Source organism: Equus asinus, chromosome X, assembly GCF_041296235.1.
Source record: "Equus asinus isolate D_3611 breed Donkey chromosome X, EquAss-T2T_v2, whole genome shotgun sequence".
In the NCBI taxonomy this organism is placed as follows: domain Eukaryota; kingdom Metazoa; phylum Chordata; class Mammalia; order Perissodactyla; family Equidae; genus Equus; species Equus asinus.
The window spans coordinates 36,007,808-36,032,084 of NC_091820.1; the positions used below are offsets into that span (position 1 = coordinate 36,007,808).

The 24,277-nt window shown below is 38.7% G+C and overlaps 1 protein-coding gene across 1 annotated transcript in view; it reads left to right on the plus strand.

Moving 5' to 3' along the window:
- Window positions 1-285: 285 nt before the first annotated feature.
- LOC106834224 (trophinin) overlaps window positions 286-24,277 on the plus strand; it is a 58,678-nt gene continuing 34,686 nt past the window's right edge. The window contains 2 exon segments of the mRNA XM_070501749.1: window positions 286-342; window positions 7,301-7,606. Coding sequence (XP_070357850.1) covers window positions 286-342; window positions 7,301-7,606 — 363 coding nt within the window.

Consider the following 24,277-nt stretch of genomic DNA (forward strand, 5'->3'; position numbering starts at 1 on the left):
TCTGACTGTTCACTTAGGATTCTGGAAGAGTTTGCCTTATGGCCAGATCAAGGATTTTCAAAGTCAAAAGCCAAGAACTGATTTTTCTATTTTCTTACTTTGGCGATGACTTCATGCCCCAGATGCAGTGAAGGCAGCATGCCTTCTAAAGGTGGGTGTGTCTAAATAGGGGTATGTATTTGGGTGATACAAAGAGGGGTGGAAGAGAGAAGTAAAGGTTTAGAATGGCCATTGAGGGGACTATGAGAGATTGCTGAGCAGCGACTCGCCTATACATTCTCGGACATGATCGTGGGGCCCAAGGAAAGGCTGGGACCATGGAGTTGGAGTCACTCCAAGCAGGTGAGTGATTTTACCAGAACGCTCCTCAGTTTCCTAGGCATGTGATCATAGGGGGCTAGCTGGGGAACTAGTCCAGGCTTGGCTGTTGCTGGGGATTTCCCAAGCCCATGGGGAGTATTGCTAAAACTATTAGACTGGGGACACAGAAGAATATAATGTATTTATCTTCAAAATAATGAGCCATTTTTAGATTCAGACTGCTTGTTATTTATATAGACAACAAAAGGAAGAGTAGCTAAAAGTGCCATTTTCCTAGGTCCTCATCTCACGAACTAAAAATGATGACAACAAAATAAAAGAGGCAGATGACTGCAGTGTGAGTTGTGGATACCTAAGTGCTGAGGAGCCAACTCTAAACTTCAGCTAAGTGGTTTTATATTCTTCAGCTTTATTCTGAAGGAGATGAGACAGGAAGCCCCATACCTCATCAGAACCCAGGAGCCAATGAGAAATTGTCTTATGACAGTCTCTTAGGGGAGATAGGCAGGAAAGTTGGAGATGGCCTTATGGAAGTTTGTCATAGGCCTCCCATCAGCTTATGTTATTGGGGGACCAAAGGCGTTTAACCAAGATTCAGATTAGCTGCTGTTGAAGCCTTTGCCTACATGGCCAATGTAGATACATGCAAGGTGGCTAGTGTGCCATGGCAGAGACTTTTCTACTGTCTTCTCATTTTCCCTTTCCCCCTGAGAAAGGAGAAAGTGTGTCCAGCCTTGTGATCAGAGAGTGCCTGAAGAGAAGAGAGGGATAAGGTGGTTACCCCAGAAAAGAATGTGCTTTATGCTTCAGGGGAGCACAGACCCTCAGCAAGCTTTCCTAGATTGAGCTGACACTTGTCCTGGGGACCCTCCTAGTCCTCCCCTTCCCTCAAGCCCCAAGCTCTGCAGAGGGAGAGATGGAGTATGGGAAAAAGAGGTGAGCAGCCAATCACATCCCTGACAGCCCAAGGCATCTGCACTTGGTCTAACCAATCATCTCTGAACAAACAGCTCACTCAGTCTTTGCTTCCTTCTGTCCTCCCTTCTTTGCCCAGCAACAACAGAAAGGAGGTTTAAGAAGGAGAGGGAGGCCCTGCAAACTCCCAACTTCTGGCTGAGAATGGAACAAGGCTCTAGGCTCACTTTATAGAGGAAGGAACACATATACTGGTAGCTCCCGGAGTTCACTATCACTGTGATTAAATATCTATGAAAACATTCCAGTGTATTCCTGAGCCTGATATCTTACAGGATAGAGGTGAAGGGGAGCAAAATATGCCATTTCAAAATATGCTACTTGGGCATATTAATTATTGTGAATTAAAGTTACTGGAGAGACAGCTGGTGTAAGAAGGACACTCTGATCCTCCTTCCTCCCCCTGAAATCTCCCGTGTGAAGGGACCCTCTCTGTACTAGGAAGGTAGAAGGCAGCCTTATCACCAGGAGTAGAGAATTTAGGGCCAAGACAGCTGTATAAACAAAACCTGTTACTTCTTCACTAATTTACTACCTCGAGTCCAAACCCATTTGTCTTGTCAATTCTTCACAAATTTACTCTGTCTTTGTCTAAAAGGTATAAAAGCTTCCTACTTTGGTCACTTCTTTGAGTCTTATATTTTTATGGGGCTCCTTTACATATAAAATTAAATTTGTTTTGATCCTGTTAATCTGTTTTATGTCAATTTAATTATTAGGCCTATGAAAGAAGCTAGAAGGGAAGAAGGAAAAATTTTTCTTCCCCTACAGGGTAAGGAATGTCTGGGAAAGTGAAGGCTACAAGAAATCTATATCAAATGTCTGGTGGTCTCAACTTAGCCTGAGAAACAAGAGTCTGTGATTGGAGAGGGAGATATTGAGTTCCCAGCTCTAGCCCCTGTCCCACCTCCTCAGAAATCACAACCCCTCCCGTTACTACAATGACCTGGACATATGGTCTCTTTCCGCCACTGTAACCTGAGCCTGGATTTATAATGGAGGACATGAGTGTTCAGGTGATGAGATAGTCATCCATGGTCAGATTGACTGGTTTGTTCAGTTGGCACCACTAGGCTATCAGGGACAATAAAACCTTCTCTTGTACCACAGAGATAGCTTCTGAAAAACTATTTAGCTCCTGGGCAACAAAGTACCAGAATAGAAGCCTGGACACAGGACTAGGAAAATGCTTTTCAGGTTAATGTGGGGAAAAAGAAACCAATTGAAATTCTAGACTGTATGATTGTGTGGACCTTGCTATTATGGCAGGAGGTCCTCCAAATTATCCATGAGAGAAAATTTCTTTCACTACCAAAACATAATAGGACTGGCTGTAGTAGGGATCCTGCTGTAGTAGCATCCTGGCTGTAGTAGGGAAGGATCCCTGGCCAGCTTTGGCATTTACTGTGGACAAACAGGAGGAGGATCAAGCAAACCTTGCTGAAGTTTGTGCTGTTCAAATTAGTGTTGATACATCAACTCCAATACCACCTCTGTATCCAGACTTGCCCTTTTCAAGAGCAAACAGAAGTAGGCCAAAGGCCAGGGTCGCTTCTTCCCTAAGAGGGACTGAAGGCCTTGTTCACTGGTCAAGGTGTATTGGGGACTTGTTGGCAACGAAGGTTGCCAAACCTTTTCACCTCTTTTGGATGCTGGGACACAAGTCACTCTGGTGCTGGGCAGCACCCATGGACATATTTGAAAAGTTACTTTAACTGGATTTGGAAATAACTCTCAGATGGTACAACTGACTGATGTAATTTGTGAGTGGACCCTTTTGGGCCAGTACATAGTCACATGGTTGTAACTGATACTGCTGAATGCATTGTGGGAATATATGTGTTAAGTATGTGTAATATTTGTCTTGCTTATAAGGGACATTCCCAGTGGGGTAAATCTCACAATTAGAACAGTGGTAGTGGGACAAGTATGCAACCGGGAGCCCACCTGGCTCCCCTAGCCCAGCCATGTGGTATCAGTAGAACAGTATAGGATACGAGAGAAAGGGAAAGGGGTAGAAAGGAAGATCTCTGTCCTGATTAAAGAGGTAGTATAAACAGGAGCGTTTAAAGAAACTATCCCACAAGCTGTATAGACTACCTTTCCACTTGGGCCAGTCAACCGTAAGGAGCCTTTTGTGCTACAAGTATCAGTGGTTGACAATTATACAAACTGGAAACTGTGAAAGAAAGATGTGGCCACTAGACAACAAGTTTTACACACAGGGCTTGCCTGATATGAACACCTGGTATACCCCATTTGAGAGACTATTACTGGCTTGTTATTGGACACTGGTAGACTCTGAGAGACTAACAAAGTGACAGCAGAGTCGTTACATCCTGCTATCCCTACCATGGGATGGGTCAGAAATGAGAACACCAACAAAGTGGATATTGCCCAACAAACATCCACTATTAAATGGAAGTGATATATTTACAGGAAAAGTAAGCTAGGCATTTTACATGTTACATGAAAAAGTGGCTGGCTTCCCTCCAGATGAGGCCGTCTCAGATGTGGGGGCTGTGCTACCACCTTAGGCTTCTTGGGGGCTTCAGTAAACCTCACTCTACCTTTTTTCCTTGCACTCCCATCCCTGGGAAACAGGGTTACTGGAATTTTTGAGCAGCAAAGAAGAATTGCAGGAGGAGGGCTGAGTGATTCTAAGTAGTGCTTCTATGGCTGGTCAGCTATGCTTGTTGGATTTGGGCAATTATGGATAATGATTATAATGATCATAAATATGAAGTTACCACTCCTAAGGTTGTCCTCATGGCATGGCCCATGTGTCAGGGAGTAGATGTTCTAGGAATGTATGAAGAATATAAAAAAGAAAACCGCTGAGCCACATAGGCACAAGATCAGGGATATGATTTAAGACATTGAGGGGACTGGAAAAATGGTGAAATGATTGCTGCAGGAACTGGTCATACTGATAATGTGGCTGTGGAAAGAGAACAACCGTGGATGGTAGGGAGAGAATACCTTTGACCCTGGATGGTCAAGGGTGGGGAGAGAGACCATTAATTCTCTCTTTCTCTCTCTCTTTCTCAGTTCTTGTCCACTGAGCATCTGGCCAATTGACCCCAGGCTGCATTCATTACTCACAACTTAACTTCTGACCAAGAAAAAAATCTTGAACTAAGAACTCTCAGGAAGTTCACAATATCTGCTGACTCCAGAAAGGAACAGTCTCCACTTGAAACAACAGAACAAGATTGACATTCTGGACACTGATCTGATTCCCTTTAGCCTTATCCTGTTATTGTTGGACACTTTTGCTTATTTTTCACAGACTCCTTATTGTTTTAAACTCTGTAGCCTGATTGATAATGGACAATTTTAATCCCCAGGACTTACTGACAGTCATTCAAGGTGGGGTAGGTGTTATTTCCAACACTTCTTGCTGCACCCGGATGACATATTTAACAGACTTGGCTCTGGAAGGGGAGCCTCACTGTGGTCTATCCTCCAAGTAGGCGTGATAACCTTCTGAGAGTCATAATGGGGTGGCCTATGTTGCTAAAATGAATTCTTAGATGCATATGAGAAAGGTTGGAAGATAGAGTCATAGAGGAGCTGTTCTGTCTTGGTGCCCTGATGATCTTACCTTTATTTGCACAGGCCATACAGGCAAAGGCTTGAACCATAGCTTAGGAATCTTGACTGAATACCTTGTGATCCTCCCAGAACATGAGATGATGGAGACCTACAACTTCTACAAGATCATCTCCTATTTGCCTCTCTGTCTCTCCTGGGAGGTTGTAATGAGAGAGTTTTTTTTCTTTTATCGCCTCTGGGGTTCTGAAGAGGTATAAGGCTTTCTGCTTCATTCCCTTAAAAATAGAGCTTCGGAATATGAACCAATTAGCTGTAGTCTTGAGTTGGCTTCTCAGCACTGGGATATCCCACAACTCATGTTCCAGTCATCTGGCCCCTTTGTTTTGATGTCATCCTTTTTGGTGTGTGGGACAATGACTATGAGAGCTGGAAACTTTGGCTACTCCTCTTCCATTTGCTGTTTGTATAAGAAATAAACTGTGTAAATCTTGAAGTAGCTCATTCTATCTACTGGCCAAATCAGTCAGGACTTTGCTTTAGTTCTGTCCTGACTTGTGTGTGCATGGCAAGAGATTTTAAGGGAATCTCTGCTCTCTTGGTCATCATGTACACAGCACCAAAGGATTAGGGGCCCCTCAAGGATTGACAGGTGGTTCTTTATCAGATTATACCATACCAGTATTTTCTCCAGCTATTGCTGGCTTTTGTATGTCCTTGTCTTGGACCGCCAGCACTGTATATTTACATCCTGGTGAGATGTTGCACACCTACAGCCTTTAAGTTCTGCATAACTTTCAGTTGGAGATAGCCAAGTAAGTTTGCGAATGACAGATCTAGCCTATTCACCTCAGCAGAGAAGTAAGGAAATAGAATCTGGAAGTTATACATGATAGCAGAGGAACTCATCCACCTCACAAGAACATTGTGAGATCATATACAACGAATGCAAAATACCTGGTACAAAATAACAACAGAATGACAATAACAAGAAACATTTGAACCAGCAATTCCTATGAACCAGCAATTCCATTCCTAAGTCCATGCAATAGAAATGTGTTCACATGTGCCTCAGAGAAAACCATAGCGAGAAGAATACCATAGCAGTATTATTTTGTAAAAGCAGAGAGCAATCCAAATGTCCATTAACACTAGAATGGGTACATACAATGTGGTATATTCATATAATTGAATACTATATGGCAATGAAAATGAACAACCAGGACTATATGCAACAACATAGGTAAACCTCATAAATGTAAGGTTGAATGAAAGAAGCCAAAGATAAAAGAGCACATACTGCATTATTTCATTTATGTGAAGTGCAAGAAGAGGCAAGATTAATCTATGCTGTTAGACAGCAGGGTAGTGGTCAACGTGGGGTGGGGAGATAGTGCTTGGGAGAGAAAATGAGGGGTTTCCTTGGATGGTGGTAATGTTCACTTTTTTTACCTCAGTAGTGGTTTCATGGGTTCAATTTGTAAAAATTCATTGAATTGTACGTATATGATTCTGTGCACTTTTCCATATGTATATTTCAATAAAATGTTTATTAAAGGTAGTAGCTAAAATTCATTGAGCATTTACTAACTTCCTAAGCAAAAATTTGTAGTGGGAGATCATGTGTATTGCATATCTATGATGAGCAAGAGACTTTGCAGACTGCTTCGCATAAATAATTTCATGTAGTTTTCAAATTTCCCCAGGAATTTCAAATCCTACTGGTGTTCAAATCTCTAAGAATTATAAGGTCTGCTCTGGGGTATGTAAGGTTTGTGGTGTATGTACAGTTTAAAGATTTTTAAGATCTTTAATAATATCACGTATCCAAATACATATTTCTGCAGGAATAATGCATATGTGAGAGCAAATTAAACCCAGCTTGCAATTTCTATAATTTTTAAAAAATAAACTTTTTATTTTGAGATAATTTTACATTTATACAAAACTTGCAAAGATATATTACTGTGGTATGTTTGTCAAAATTAAGAAATCAACATTGGTACACAATGTTTTTTATTGAAGTATAATTGACATATACTATTATATTAGTTTCAAGTGTACTCATTAATGATTCAATGTTTGTATATATTACAAAATGATCACCACAATAAGTCTAGTTAACAGCCTAGTTTAACATACACAATTAAGAATTTTTTTTTCTTGTCATGAGAACTTTTAAGATCTACTCTCTTAGCAACTTTCAAATATGCAATACAGTTTTATTACTATTGTCATTATGCTGTACATTACATCCCCATGACTTATTTATTTCATAACATGAAGGTTGTACCTTTTGATTCCCTTCAGCCATTTTGCCTACCCTCGCCCCTCACCTTTGACAACCACCAATCTGTTCTCTGTATCTATGAGATCAATTTTTTTCTTAAGATTTTGCATGTAAGTAAGATCATGTGGTATTTGTCTTTGTCTGACTTATTTCACTTAGCATTATGTATACACTCAACGCTGGGCACAGGAGGACCTGCTGGAGGAGCAGAAGGACGGGGCCCGGGCAGCAGCCGTGGCTGACAAGAAGAAAGGCCTCATGGGGCCACTGACTGAACTGGACACTAAAGATGTGGATGCCCTGCTGAAGAAGTCTGAGGCCCAGCATGAGCAGCCAGAAGATGGGTGCCCCTTTGGTGCTCTGACGCAGCGCCTCCTGCAGGCCCTGGTGGAGGAAAATATCATTTCCCCAATGGAGGACTCTCCTATTCCCGACATGTCTGGGAAAGAATCGCGGGCTGATGGCGCAAGCACCTCTCAAGGTCTAACCATGTTGTCACAAAAGGCAGGATTTCCTTTTTTTATGGCTAAATAATATTCCATTGTATATATGCACCGCCTTTTCTTTATCCATTCATCCATCCATGGATGCTTAGGTTCTTTCCATATCTTGGCTATTGTAAATAATGATGCAATGAACATCAGGATGCATGTATCTTTTTGGTTTAGTATTTTCATTTTCTTCAGATAAATACCCAGAAGTGGAATTGGTGGACCATATGGTAGTTCTATTTTTAATTTTTAGAAGAACCTCCATGCTATTTTCCATAGTGGCTGCTCCAATTTACATTCTCACCAATAGTGAGCAAGAGTCCCCTTTTCTCAGCATCCTCACCAAGACTTATTTCTTGTCTTCTTGATAATAGGCCATTCTAACAGGTGTGAGGTGATATCTCATTGTGGTTTTGATTTGCATTTCCTGAATGATTAGTGATGTTGAGCATCTTTTCATGTATCTGTTGGCCATCTGTATGTCTTCATTGGAAAAATGTCTATTCAGATCCTCTGCCCATTTTTTAATTGTATTTTTTGTTTTTTTGCTATTGGGTTGTATGAGTTCTTTGTATACGTTGGATATTAACTCCTTGTCAGATATATTATTTGCAATATTTTCTCCCATTCAGTAGGTTGCCTTTTCATTTCGTTGATGGTTTTCTTTGCTGTGAAGAAGCTTTTTAGTTGATGTAGTCCCACTTGCTTATTATTCCATTTGTTGCCTTTGCTTTTGTTGTCAAATCCCAAAATTCATTGCCAGCACTGAGATCAAGGAGCTTACTGTCTATGTTTCCTTCTAGGAATTTTATGCTTTCAGGTCTTACATTCTAGTCTTTAATCCATTTTGAGTTAATTTTTGTGTGTGGTGTAAGATAGTGGTCCGGTTTCATTCTTTTGGATGTTGCTGTCTAGATTTCCCACCATCATTTATTGAAGAGACTGTTCTTTCCCCATTGTATATACTTGGCTCCTTTGTTGTAAATTAATTGACCTTATATGAATAGGTTTATTGGCTCTTTATTCAGTTGCATTGATTTATGTGTCTATTTTTATACCATACCAATACCATACTGCTTTTATTACTATAGCTTTGTAATATACTCTGGAATCAGGGAGCATGATGCCTCCAGCTTTGTTCTTCTTCCTCAAGATTGCTTCAGCTATTCAGGGTCTTTTGTTGTTTCATACAAATTTCAGAGTTATTTGTTCTACTTCTGTGAAAAATGCTATTGGAATTTTAATAGGAATTGTGTCAAATTTATGGATTTCTTTGGGTAGTATGGCCATTTTAATAATGTTAATTCTTCCAATCCATAAGTGTGGAATATTTTTCCATTTATTTGTGTCTTCTTTAATTTCTTTCATCAATGTCTTATAGCTTCCAGTGTACAGATCTTTCATCTTTTTGGTTAAATTTATTCCTAGGTATTTTATTCTTTTTGATACAATTGTAAATGAGATTGTTTTCTTAATTTCTTTTTCTGATAGTTTGTTATTAGTGTATAGAAATGCAACAGATTTTTATATATTGATTTTTGTATCCTGGAATGTTACTGAATTCATTTAGTAGTTATAACATTTCTTGTGGAGTCTTTAGAGTTTTCTATATGTAATGTCATGCCACCTGCAAATAGTGACAACTTTATTCTTCCTTTCTGATTTGGATGACTTTTATTTCTTTTTCTTGCCTAATTACTCTGGCTAAGACTTCCAATACTATGTTGCGTATAAGTGGCAAGAGTGGACATCCTTGTCATCTTCCTGATCTTAGAGGAAACGCTCACCTTTTCACCACTGAGTATGATGTCAGCAGTGGGCTTGTCACATATGGCCTTTATTATATTGAAGTTTGTTCCCTCTATATGTGATTTGTTGAGAGTTTTTATCATAAGTGGATGTTAAAATTTGTCAAATGTGTTTTCTGCATCTATTGAATGAACATATGATTTTCATCCTTCATTTTGTTAATGTGGTTTATCTCAATGATTGATTTGCATACGTTAAATCATCCTTACATCTCTAGAATAAATATCACTTGGTCATGGTGTCTGATCCTTTTAATGTAATATTGAATTCAATTTGCTAACATTTTGTAGAGGATTTTTGGATGTATGTTCATCAGGAATATTAGCCAGTAATTTTCTTTTCTTGTGGCATGCTTGTCTGGTTTTGGTTTCAGTGTAATACTGGCCTCATAAAATGAGTTTGTAAGTGTTCCCCCTCTTCTATTTTTTGGAAGAGTTTGAGAAGGATTGGCATTAATTCTTTAGATGTTTGGTGGAATTCACCAGTGAAGCTGTCTGGTTCAGGACTTTTGTTGGGAGGTTTTTTGATTACTAATTCAATCTCCTTACTATTAATAAGTCTGTTCAGATTTTCTATTTCTTCGTCATTTAGTCTTGGAAGGTTGTATGTTTCCAGGAATTTATCCATTTCTTCTAGGTTGTCCAATTTGTTGGTGTATAATTGTTCATTGTAGTCTCTTATGATCCTTTGTATTTCTGTAGTATCAGTTGTAATGTCTCCTCTTTTATTTCTGATTTTATTTATTTGAGTACTCTCTTTTTTTCTTGGCGAGTCTTGCTAAAGGTTTATCAATTTTGTTTGTCTCTTTGAAGAACCAGCTCTTAGTTTCACTGATCTTGTCTAATGTCGTTTTAGTCTCTATTTCATATATTTCTGCTCTGGTCTTTATTGTTTCCTTCCTTCTGATAACTTTGGTATTTTTTTTATTCTTCCTTTTCTAATTCCTTGAAGTGTAAAGTTAGATTGTTTATTTGAAATGTTTCTTGCTTCCTTTTTTTTTAATTTTTATTTTTTTTTGGATGTACATCATATTTCAAATTCTGGATACATTACATCATGTTCACCATCTGAACACTAATTATAGTGTATCCCCTCACATGTGACCCTAATCACCCCTTTTGCCCCTTCCCCAATGGTAGCCACCAGTCCAATCTCCAATGCTATGTGTTTTGTGGGTTTTTTTTTTGTCGTTTTTATCTTCTACTTATGAGTGAGATCATATGGTATTTGACTTTCTCCCTCTGACTTATTTCACTCAGCATAATACCTTCAAGGTCCATCCATGTTGTCACAAATGGCTGGATTTCGTCATTTCTTACGGCTGAGTAGTAGTCCATCGTGTGTAAATACCACATCTTCTTTATCCATGTGTCCCTTGATGGGCACCTAGGTTGCTTCCAAGTCTTGGCTATTGTGTATAATGCCGCAATGAACATAGGGGTGCAAGTATCTTTATGCCTTTGTCTTTTCAAGTTCTTTGGATAAATACCCAGCAGTGGAATAGCTGGATCATATAGTAGATCAATTCTTAATTTTCTGAGGATACTCCATACTGCTTTCCATAGTAGCTGCACCAGTTTGCACTGCCACCATCAGTGAACAAGCGTCCCCTTCTCTCCACACCATCTCCAACATTTGTTGTTTCCTGTCTTGTTAATTATAGCCATTCTGAGCGGAGTGAGGTGATCCCTCATTGTAGTTTTGATTTCCATTTCCCTGATAGCTAATGATGTTGAGCATCTTTTCATGTGCCTGTTGGCCATCTGTATTTCTTCTTTGGAGAAATCTCTGTTCAGATCTTTTGCCCATTTTCTAATTGGATTGTTGGGTTTTTTTGTGCTTGAGCTGTATGAGTTCTTTGTATATTTTGGATATTAACCCCTTATCTGATATATGGTTTCCAAATATCTTCTCCCAATTGTTAGGTTGTCTTTTCATTTTGTTGATGGTTTCCTTTGCTGTGAAGAAACTTTTTAGTTTGATGTAGTCCCATTTGTTCATTTTTTCTTTTGTTTCCCTTGCCGGGTCAGACATGGGACTTGAAAATATGCTGCTCAGACCAGTGTCATAGAGCGTACTGCCTATGGTTTCTTCCAGAAGTCTCATGGTTTCGGGTCTTACATTCAAGTCTTTAATCCATTTTGAGTTGATTTTTGTGCATGGTGTAAGGGAATGGTCTACTTTCATTCCTTTGCATGTGGCTGTCCAGTTTTGCCAACACCTTTTATTGAAGAGACTCTCCTTTCTCCATCGTATGCTCTTGGCTCCCTTGTTGAATATTAGCTGTCCATAAATGTGTGGGTTTACTTCTGGGCTCTCAGTTTTGTTCCATTGATCTGTGTGTCTGTTTTTGTGCCAATGCCATGCTGTTTTGGTTACTATGGCTTTGTAGTATAATTTGAAATCAGGGAGTGTGATACCTCCAGCTTTGTTCTTGTTTCTCAGGAATCCTTTGGCTATTCAGGGTCTTTTGTTGTTTCTTGCTTCTTGATGTATGCGTTTATAGCTACAAACTTCCGTCTTAGAACTGCTTTTGCTGCATCCCATAAGTTTTGATATATTGCATTTCCCTTTTCATTTGTCTCCAGATATTTTTGATTTCTCTTTTTACTTCTTCTTTGACCTATTGATCGTTCAGTAGCATGTTTTGTAACCTCCACATATGTGTGAATTTTCCAGTTTTCTTCTTATAATTGATTTCTAGTTTTACACCATTGTGGTTGGAAAAGGTGCATGATATGATTTCAATATTCTTAAATTTATTAAGACTTTTTTTGTGGCTTAACATATGATCTATCTTGGAGAATGTTCCATGTGCACATGAGAAGAATGTGTATTCTGTTGCTTTTGGTAGGAATGTTCTGTATATATCTGTTAGGTCCTCCTAGTCTAAAGTGTCATTTAAGGCTGGCATTTCATTATTGACTTTCTGTCTTGATGATCTATCCATTGATGTAAGTGGGGTATTAAAGTCCCCACTGGATGTCATCAAGATGGCGGAGTAAGCAGACTCTGAACTCATCTCTTCTCACAAACACAACCAGGTTAAGAGTATTGTTGGAAAAATTACCCCAGATAGAAAGGTGGATAAAAAGAGCCACCACAACAAGTGATAGCCCTGACTAAGGCAGAAGAGGCAGAAATTCCCGCTGGAGAGGAAAAAAATCCACATTTGGGAGCAGCAGAGCTTCTCACCTGGCCACGCAGGAGACATCCTAAGCTACGCAGCCCTCTCTCAAAGAGTGAGGTCCAGAGCAGGAGCTGATACTGCTATAAGCATCCTTCAGACTCAGCCCAGCTGAGATGGGAGTCTTACTGTCTGGCTTTGCTGGCTATTAACTGCAGCGAGGATACCCCCGGAAAAGCTATCAGCCGAAAGCCAAAAAGACCCAGGTCTTAAAGGGCCCACGCACAAACTCATTCATTGCAGCAACCTAAAATCACCAGAGAGAAGGCTGATAGTCCTTTGTGGAAACGAGACTCACCTGGTGGGTTCTGGGGGCATCCTGGTGAGAGGAGGGACCTCTCCGGAGACTGAGACATTGGTGGGGGCCATTGTTCTGAACTGGTCCAGACATGCTGACACAGACCCTGGTGGGCACCATTGAGGTTCATCCCTTGGCCTGTTAGCCCAGGGGTCTGCCATGCCCACTAGAGCACAGATTGAATCCAGTTCAGCCAGAGCAGGCAACCCACCCTAGGGACTGGCCCCACCTAACAGCAAGCCCTCAGGCTACTTTTCAGCCTGCATTGACTGTGTGCCTTGATCCTCTACAGGCAGGCAAGGGTGTCTGCCTCTGTGGGGTAGGACATGTGTGAGGACCAGGGCAACTGTAGGGGGCACTGGTGGAGAAGTGGGGGCCTCTGCAGTGCCGTGTCAGGGTACACTCCAGGGGGTTGAGAAGTGTGCATGGACCAGGACTGTGTTGGATGGTGTGTGTGGTCCTGTAAGGGGTGAGGCTTATCAGCAACAGAAGACCTGTGCTTCACAAATAGCCATAAAAAGGATCAGCCCCACCTTCCAAAGCCTGAAATAATTGAGTGCTCCTGAGGCTAGGGCCAGCCACACGCAGCAGCACTCCTAAGAGAACTGACAACAGCCTTGTAGGCCTGAGGCCTACAGTAACTGCAAGCCCCGGAGCCTAGCAACCGGCTACACTGGGTACCAACCCAAGTAAGAGGAAAAATGCAATAGGAGTTTTCTGATAGACTTTGTAGCCAATGGTGCTGAAGCTCCTCAAACCAGATTTACAAAGAACTGGCCAGGGTAGGAAAGACTAGACTCCCTGTGTACCCACAGTGGGAGCAACCCTGCCAGAGCAGAAGGACACAAGTAGCCCACAAAGGGGTCACTCCTGGATCTTCTGAACTGTTGACGAGTGGGAAGCACACTGCTGGGCCTCATAAGGCATCTCATACATAAGACCACTTCTCCATCATCAGGAGACATAGTTGACTCAATTAATACATAGAAATAAGCACAGAGAAAGAGGAAGAATGAGGAGACCAAGGAATACTTTCCAAGCAAGGGAACAGAACAAAACCCCAGAAAAAAGGGCTAAATAAAACAGAAAAAAGTGATGTACTTGACAAAGAGTTCAAACAAAATGTCATGAGGATGCTCACCGATATTGGGAGAAGACTGGATGAACAAAGTGAGCACATCTGCAAAGAACTGGAAGATATAAAACAAAACAATTGGAAATGAAGAATACAATACTGGAAATGAAAATTTCACTAGAGGGACTCAATAGTAGAGCAGAGGATGCAGAAGAACGGATCAGCGAGTTAGACGAAAGACTAGAGGAAATCACCCAAGCAGAATGGAAAAAAGAAAAAACAATTAGACAGACGAGAACAGTCTAAGGGAACTCTGGGACAATATCAAGTGTGCTAACATTCGGATTATAGGTGTCCCAGAAGGAGAAGAGAGAGACAAAGGGGCAGAAAATTTATTTGTAGAAATAATAGAGGAAAATTTTTCTAACCTGACGAAGGAAACAGACATCCAAATTCAGAAAGCACAGAGAGCTCCAAACAAGATAAGCCCAAAGAGGCCCACACCAAGACATATTATAATTAAGATGTCCAAAATTAAAGACAAAGAGAGAATCCTAAAAGCAGCAAGAGAAATGCCACAAGTGACATACAAAGGGAAGCCCATCAAGCTATCAGTGGACTTCTCAACCAAGACCCTACAGGTGAGAAGAGTATTACATGACATATTTAAAGTGCTAAAAGGAAAACACCTACAGCCAAGAATACTCTATCTATGAAGGTTATCATTCAGAATGGAAGGAGAGATAAAGAGCTTTCCAGACAAACAAAAATTAAAGGAGCACAAGGACCCACAATGAAGAATATACAACTATGTACCGGGGGCTTTGGGGAGAAAAAGGAAAAAAATAAAATCTTTAAAAAAAAATTAAAGGAGTGCATCACAAAGAAACTAGTTCTACAAGAAATGCTGAAGGGACTTAATTAAGTGGGAAAGACATGACCAAAAATAGAGATAAAGAAAAATTATCATAAAACCAAAACAACAACCAAAAACAGGCAATAAAATCACTTGTAAAGATAAAAATATAGTAAAGGTAGCAGATCAACTACCTGTGAAGATAATAGGAAGGTTAAAAGACAAATGTACTAAAATCACCTATTTCAATGATAAGAGGGTAATGGATAGACACACACTAACAATAGACTATATATGATTTGAAAAACATAAAATGTGGGAGGAGGGAAGTGAAAAAGTAGAGGTTTTAATAAGAGGTCAAGCTGAAGAGTCTATAAGCACAAGGTAGACTGTTATATACGTAGAATATTGAATAGGATCCTCATGGTAATCACAAATCAGAAACCTATAACCAGCAAGAAAAAAACTAAGACAGAAATCAAACATATTACTAAAGATAGCCATCAAAACTCAAGGGAAGAGAGCAAGAGAAAAAGACAGGAACAGAGAAGAACTACTAAAACACCCAGAGAAAAAAGAGTAACAAAATGGCAATAAATACATATTTATCAATAGGTACTTTAAACGTCAATGGACTAAATGCTCCAATCAAAAGGCGTAGGGTGGCCAATTGGAAAAAAAAACAAGACCCATGTATATGCCACATACAAGAGACACAGTTCAGACCTAAAGGCACTCACAAACTGAAAGTGAAAGGATGGGAAAAGATATTCCATGCAAATGGCAAAGAAAAGAAAGCAGGGGTAGCAATACTTATATCAGACAAAATAGACATTATAACAAAAACTATAACAAGAGACAAAGACAGACACTACATAATGATAAAGGGAACAATCCAACAAGAAAATATAACACTTGTAAATATCTATGTACCCAACATAGGAGAACCTACATATATAAAGCAATTATTACCAGACATAAAAGGAGAAATAGACAGAAACACAATAATAGTAGGGGACTTTAACACTCCACTTACACCAATGGATAGATCATCCAAACAGAAGATCAATAAGGAAACACTGGCCTTAAAGGACACATTCGACCAAATGGACTTAGTAGATATATACAGAACATTGCATCCAAAAACCACAGAATACACATTCTTTTCAAATGCCCATGGAATATTCTCCAGGATTAATCACGTATTAGGCCACAAAACAAGTCTCAATAAATTTAAGAAAATCGAAATTATAGCATGCATCTTTTCTAACCACAAAGGTATGAAACCAGAAATCAACTACAGGAAGAAAACCAGAAAACCCACAAAAACGTGGAGACTAAACAAAATGCTACTGAACAACGATTGGGTAAATGAAGAAATCAAAGGAGAAATCAAAAAAATTCCTGGAGACAAATGAAAATGAAAATATGACAAGCCATAATCTGTGGGATACAGCAAAAGCAGTTCTAAGAGGGAAGTTTATAGCAATTCAGGCCTACCTCAACAAACAAGAAAAATCCCAAATAAACAATCTAACAATGCATCTAAAGTTACTGGAATAAGAAGAACAAACAAAGCCCAAAATCAGCAGAAGGAAGGAAATAATAAAAATGAGAGCAGAAATAAATGAAACAGAGACTAAAAAACCAATAGCACAAAATTAATGAAACCAAGAGCTGGTTCTTTGAAAAGATAAACAAAATTGACAAACCCTTAGCTAGACTCACCAAGAAAAAAAGAGAGAAGGCTCAAATAAATAAAATCAGAAATGAAAGAGGAGAGATTACAACGGACACCTCACAAATACAAAAGATTATAAGAGAATACTATGAAAAGCTATACGCCAACAAATTGGATAATCTAGAAGAAATGGATAAATTCTTAGAAACATACAACCTTCCAAAACTGGACCAAGAAGAAGTAGAAAATTTGAATAGACCAGTAAGGAGGTCGAAACAGCCATCAAAAACCTCCCAAAAATAAAAGCTCAGGACCAGATGGCTTCCCTGGTGAATTCTACCAAACATTCAAAGCAGACTTCATACCTATCCTTCTGAAACTCTTCCAAAAAACTGAAGAGGAGGGGAGGATTCCTGACATTCTACGAAGCCAACGTTATCCTGTTAATGAAACCAGACAAGGACAACACAAAAAAAGAAAATTACAGGCCAATATCACTGGGCAACATCAATGCAAAAATCCTCAAGAAAATACTAGCAAATCGAATACAACAATACATTAAAAAGATCATACATCATGATCAAGTGGGTTTCATTCCAGGGATGCAGGGATGGTTCAACATCCGCAAATCTATCAACATGATACACCACATTAACAAAATGAAGAATAAAATCACATGATCATCTCAATAGATACAGAGAATGCATTTGACAAGATACAGCATCCATTTATGATAAAAACTCTAAATAAAATGGGTATAGAAGGAAAATACCTCAACATAATAAAGGCCATATATGACAAACCCACAGCAAATATCATTCTCAATGGAGAAAAACATAAAGGTATCCCTCTAAGAACAGGAACCTGACAAGGATCCCCACTGTCACCACTCTTATTTAACATAGTATTGGAAGTCCTCACCAGAGAAATCCGGGAAGAAAAAGAAATAAATGGGATCCGCATTGGAAAAGAAGAAGTGAAACTGTCACTCTTTGCAGACCACATGATTTTATATATAGAAAACTCTAAAGAATCCATTAAAAAACTTTTAGAAACACTAAAGGAATACAGTCAAGTCACAGGATACAAAATCAACGTAGAAAAATTGGTTGCATTTCTATACACTAACAACGAAGTAGCAGAAAGAGAAATTAAGAATACAATCTCATTTCTGAGGATACTCCATACTGCTTTCCATAGTGGCTGCACCAATTTGCACTCCCACCAGCAGTGTACAAGGGTTCCCATCTCTCCACATCCTCTCCAACATTTGTTGTTTCCTGTGTTGTTATTATAGCCATTCTGACCGGAGTGAGGTGATACCTCATTGTAGTTTTGATTTGCATTTCCCTGATAGCTAATGATCCAGCTATCCCACTGCTGGGTATTTATCCAAAGAACTTGATAATGCAAAGGCATAAAGATACCTGCACCCCTATGTTCATTGCAGCATCATACACAATAGCTAAGACTTGGAAGCAACCTAGGTGCCCATCAAGGGACGAATGGATAAAGAAGATGTGGTATACATACACAAGGGAATACTACTCAGCCATAAGAAATGATGAAATCCAGCCATTTGTGACAACATGGATGGACCGTGAGGGTATCAGGCTGAGTGAAATAAGTCAGAGGGGAAAGTCAAATACCGTATGACCTCACTCATAGGTAGAAGATAAAAACAACGACAAACAAACACATAGCAACAGATTGGATTGGTGGTTACCATAAGGGAAGGCAGGAGGGCAAAATGGGTGGTTAGGCTCACATGTGAGGGGATGGACTGTAGTTAGTTTTTGGGTGGTGAACATGATGTAATCTACACAGAATTCGAAATATATTATCATGTACATCCGGAAGCTATATAATGTTATAATCCAATGTTACTGCAATTAAAAATAATAGTAATAAATTCGCCTACTATTATTGTATTGCTGTCTATATCTCCCTTTAGATCTGTTAATATTTGCTCTATATATTTAGGTACTCCTACGTTGGGTGGATAAATATTTCCAAATGTTATATCCTCTTGTTGTATTCCCCCCCGCCTTCATTATGTATTGGTCTTCTTTGTCTCTTATTTAGCTGTTGTCTTCAAGTCTGTTTTGTCTGAGATAAGTATAGCTATCCCAGATTTTTTTCAGTTTCCATTTCGTGGAATATCTTTTTCCATCCCTTCTCTTTCAGGCTTGGTGTGTCCTTATATCTGAAGTGTGTCTCTTATAGGCAGCATATAGATGGGTCTTGTTTTTCTTATCCATTCAGCCACACTGTGTCTTTCGATTATAGAATTTAGTCCATTTACACTTAAAGTTATTATTGAAAGGTATATATTTATTGCCATTTTGTTACTTGTTTTCTGTTTTGTAATCCCTCTGCTTTCTTCTTTTCTTGCTCTCTTTTTTTGTGATTTGATAATTTTCTGTGGTGGTATGCTTAGATTCTTTTCTGTTTATCTTTTGTATATCTACTATAGGTGTTTGTTTTGTGGTTACCCTGAGGCTTACATAAAACAAGTTATATTTATAACTTTCTATTTTAAATTTTTAACAGCTTAAGTTTGAATGCATTCTAAAGCTCTATATTTTTACTCCCCTGCTCATTTTATGTTTTTCATGTCACAATTTACATCTTTTTCTCTTGTGTATCCCTTAGCAAATTATTGTAGTTATCAGATTTTTTTACTACTTTTGTGTTTTAACTTTTATATTAGCTTAACAAGTGATTAACCTACCACCTTTACAACATTAGATTATTCCGAATTTTATTATTTGTTTACTGTTACCAATGAAATTTATACTTTAATATGTTTTCCTATTACTAATTACCACCCTTTCATCTCAGGTTACATAAGTCCCTTTAACATTTCCTGTAAGGCCAGTCTAGTGGTGATGAACTCTTAGCTTTTGCATGTCTGGAAAACTCTTTATTTCCTTTTCAATTTTGAATGACAACATTGCTGGATAAAGTATTCTTGTTTGGCAGTTTTTATCTTTGAGCACTTTGAATATATTGTACTACTCACTTCTGGCCTGCAAAGTTTCTGATGAAAAACTTGCTGATAATCTTATGGGGGTTCCTTTATATGTAACAAGTTGTTTTTCTCTTGCTGTTTTTAGGATTCTTTCCTTGTCTTTAACTTTTGACACCTTAATTATAATGTGTCTTGGTGTAGGTTTCTTTGGGGTCATCTTATTTAGAACTCTCTGGACTTCCTGGATCTGGATGACTGTTTCCTTCCCCAGGTTATGGAAGTTTTCAACCATTCGTTTTTCAAGCAAGGTGTCTGCCCATTTCTCTCTCTCTTTTCCTTCTGGGACTCCTATAATGAGAATATTGATCCACTTGGGGTTATGCTATAAATCCCTTAAACTATCTTAACTTTTTTTCATTCTTTTTTCTTTGTCTGCTCTGATTGGTTGAATTCTACTGTCCTATCCTTGAGTTTACTGATCCTTTTTTCTGCTTCATCTAGTCTGCTATTGAACCTCTCTGGTGTATTTTTTTGGTCAGTTATTATATTCTTCATCTTTGTGACTTCTATTTGGTATTTTCCATTATTTTCTATCTTTTTGCTGTTTCTTCATCCTTTCTTCTCTTGAGCTCAGTGAGCATGATTATGACCATTATTTCAAACTCTTCCTCAGGTAAATTACTTATCTCCATTGCATTAAAGTCTTTTTTTTCTGAGGTTTTATCTTGTTATTTCATTGGGAACATATTCCTTTGTTTCTTCATTTTCCTTAACTCTCTGTGTTGGTTTCTATGCATTAAATAAAGCAGTCACATCTCCCAGTCTTGAAGGAGTGGCTTTGTGTAGGAGATGAACCTAACTGCTCACCCCTACCTTAACTCTTATTTGTCTCTCAAGCCTTTGTGATTGTCCAAACAGCCTACTTTATTTTTCGTGGCTCCCAGTATTTGAGGGTGTGCCAAGACCTGTTAGTGTCCCAAAGACAAGGATCTCACTCAACACCTAAACTCAGGCTGATTTGAAGCCAGACCATCAGGCAGCAAATGTACCTCTTTCAGGGGAATACTGGGAGATGGGCATTTCTATCTGCTCCCTCTGCAGTGAGCCATGGAATGATAGCCAGCTAGGAACTGTTTCTTTCTTTGCTGCCATTGCATTGAACTCATGAACACAAGCCCTGCTGGCCACCAGAGCTAGGTGATCAAGGTTCTTCCCCTGGGTGGCAGGCACAAAAACTGGGGCACCAGATGCATGTACAAGCTCCCCTCTTGGAGTTACTGGTGACTAGAGCATGACAGAGGGAGAGCATGAAGCTAGCTCTTGCCCTCTGAAGTTTTTGGAGAGGATAATAGTTGGTCTTTATATGTGTTTCATTAGAAGTTTGCCCCTCAGGCTGCAGCTATAAAGATAAACTAATAGACCACTTTCACAGAGACTGGGAACCTTAGTCTGTTGCTTCTCTGCTGTGCCCTGGGGGCGACAGATGGTTAGAAACTCTGTCTCCATTTGTTCAGTCCTGTGGGAGCCATGAGCATAAGCCCCACTAGCCACCAGAGACAGGCAATCTAGAGGTGTCCCCTGGGTGGCAGCTGCAAAAATCAGGGCATCAGATGAGGGTACAAGCTTCTTTCTTGGAGATACCAGTAAGCTGGAGCAAGGCAGAGGAAGAGTGCAAATATAGTGCCTGCTAGCCTCCACTTTTGGAGAGTATTTCAGTAGGCCCTTAGATGTGTGTTATATTAGATGCCTGTCCCTCAGGCCAATGCTTTAAGATTAAGCAAATAAGCCTCTTTCACAAAAAGTCTGGGTGTTCTTTAGTCAGCTACCTCTGCTGTGGCTCCTGGAGCAGGTAAGTCTGGGCACGGTAGCCCTAAAAGAACTTTGTCAAGTTTGCTATAGCCTTATGGGTCTCATGAATACAAGCCCTGTTGACTTTCGAAGCTGGACATTTTGGGGGCTTATCTCTCATGTGCAGATTTTAAAAGTTAGGATGTCCAATGTGGGCTTCAAACCCTTTGCTCCTGAGGGAGAATCTTAGGATTTTGTGTTCCCTCCTGATTGTGGGTCACCTTGCCAGAGGTCAAGTTTATGGCAAGATTGTGTTTCAGCCTCTTCTACTCACTTTGATGTGGGTTTTTTTCTCGTTTGCCCAGTATGTAGGAGTTGCTCAGCTAGATTTCGTTTTTTTTCAGAGGAAATTGTTTCACACATAGCTGTAGATTTGGTGTGTCTGGGGGAAGAGGTGAGTTCAGGGTCTTTTCTACACTGCAATCTTGAACTGGAACCAATGCCATAGATTTTTGTGGACACTATCAAGTTGAGGAAATTCTTCTTTATTGCTAATTTGTCAAGACTTTTTGTAATGAATAGATGTTCAATTTTATCAAATTTTTTTATTATGAATAGATATCATGTTTTCTTCTTCAGCCTGTTGACATGGTGGAATACACAAATTGATCTTTGAATGATGAACCAGACTCATATACTTGGAATAAATCCCCACTTGATCATTGTGTATAATTCTTTCTATACATTGCTGGATTCAATTTGCTAATATTTTGTTGAGAATTTTTGAATCAATGCTCATGAAATATATTGGTCTGTAGGATGTTTTTTGTCTAGTTTTGTTATCAGGGTAATACTAGCTTTGTAAAGTGAGGGGGAAATGTTCTCTCCTTTATATTTTCTGGAAGAGATGTGTAAAATTACTGTGAATTGTCCTTTAATGTTTGGTAGAATTTTCCAGTAAAATTATCTTGGCTTTGAGAATTCTTTTTTGGGAACTTTTCAAATGCTTTAATGGTAATAGGACTATTGATATGGTCTATTTCACCTTAGTTGAGTTGTGGTAGCTTGTGGTTTTAGGACTTCTTCCATTTCTTCTAGATTATCAAAGATATAAGTTGATCATAGTATTCCTTTGTTATCTTTTTAATGGCTACAAGATTATATATGTATAAAAGTGATATGTAATTAAATGGATGCTGAATCTTGTCAAATGCTTTCTCTTTGTCTACTGAGATGATCATGTGATTTTTATTCTTCATTTTGTTAATGTGGTGTATCATGTTAATTGATTGGTGGATATTGAACCATCCTTGCATCCCTCAACTAAATCCCACTTGATCATGGTGTATGATCCTTTTAATGTATTAATGTATTCAATTTGCTAATATTTTCTTGAGAATTTTTGCATCTGCATTCATCAGCAATTTTGGCCTATAATTGTCTTTTTTTGTGTTGTCCTTCTCTGGTTTTGGTATCAGGGTAATGTTGGCCTCATAAAATGTTAGAAAGTGTTCTTTCTCTTCAACTTTTTGGAAGAGTATGAGAAGTATAGGTATTAAATCTTTTTTGAATGTTTGATAGAATTCACCAGGGAAGCAACCTTGTCCTGGGCTTTTGTTTTTGGGGATATTTTTAATGATTGTTTCAGTCTCCTTACTATTGATCAATCTATTCAGATTCTCTATTTCTTCTTGATTCAGTTTTTGGAGTTTGTATAAGTCTGAGAATGTATCCATTTCTTCTAGGTATCCAATTTGTTGTTGTACAGCTTTTCATAGTATTCTCCTATAATCCTTTGTATTTCTGTGTTACCCATTGTAATTTCACCTCTTTCATTTCTGATTTTATTTATTTGACCCTTCTGTCTTATTTTTTAGGGAGTCTGGCTAAGGGTGTGTCAATTTTGTTTATCTTCTCAAAGAACCAGCTCTTTGTATCATTGATCTTTTCTTTTATCTTTTTAGTCTCTATTTTATTTATTTCTTCTCTGATTTTTATCATTTACTTTCTTCTACTGACTTTGGGCTTTGTTCTTATTTTTCTAGTTCCTTTAGGTGTAGTATTAGATTGTTTATTTGAGATTTTTCTTGTTTGTTCAGTAGGCCTGTATTGTTATAAACTTCCCTCTTTGTACTACTTTTGCTGCATCCCATAGGTTTTGGTATGTTATGTCTCCGTTTTCATTTGTCTCCAGGTATTTTTAAATTTTTCCTTTGATTTCTCCATTGATCCAATAGTCGTTCAGCAGTATGTTGTTCAGTCTCCACATATTTGTGACTTTTCCAGCTTTCTTCTTGTAGTTGATTTCTAGTTTCATGCTATTGTGGTCAGAAATGATGCTTGATAAGATTTTGATCTGTTTAAACTTATTGAGACTTGTCTTGTTTTTTAACATATGGTCTTTGAAAATGTTTGTTTGCACTTGAGAAGAATGTGTATTCTGCTACTTTGGATGGAATGTTGTACATATATCATATAAGTCTATCTGGTCTAATGTTTCATTTAAGGGCAACATTTCCTTGTGGACTTTCCATATGGGTGATCTATCCGTTGATGTAAGTGGGGTATTAAAGTCCCCTATTATTATTGTGTTGCTGTCAATTTCTCCCTTTGGGCCTGTTAATTGCTTTATATATTTTGCTGCTCTTATGTTAGGTGCATATATATTACTAAATGTTATGTCTTCTTGGTGGATTATCCCCTTTATCATTATATAATGTCCATCTTTGTCTCTTGTTATCTTTTTTTGGTTTGAAGTCTGTTTTGTTTGATATAAGTATGGCTACACCCACTTTTTCTTGGTTGCCATGTGCTTTGAATATCATCTCCCATCCCTTCACTTTGAGCATATGTTTGTCTTTAGAGCTGAGATGAGTCTCATGGGGGGAGCATTTGTTGGGTCTTGTTTTTTAATCCATCCAGCTACTCTGTGAATTTTGATTGGTGAATTCAATCCATTTATGTTTAGAGTGATTAT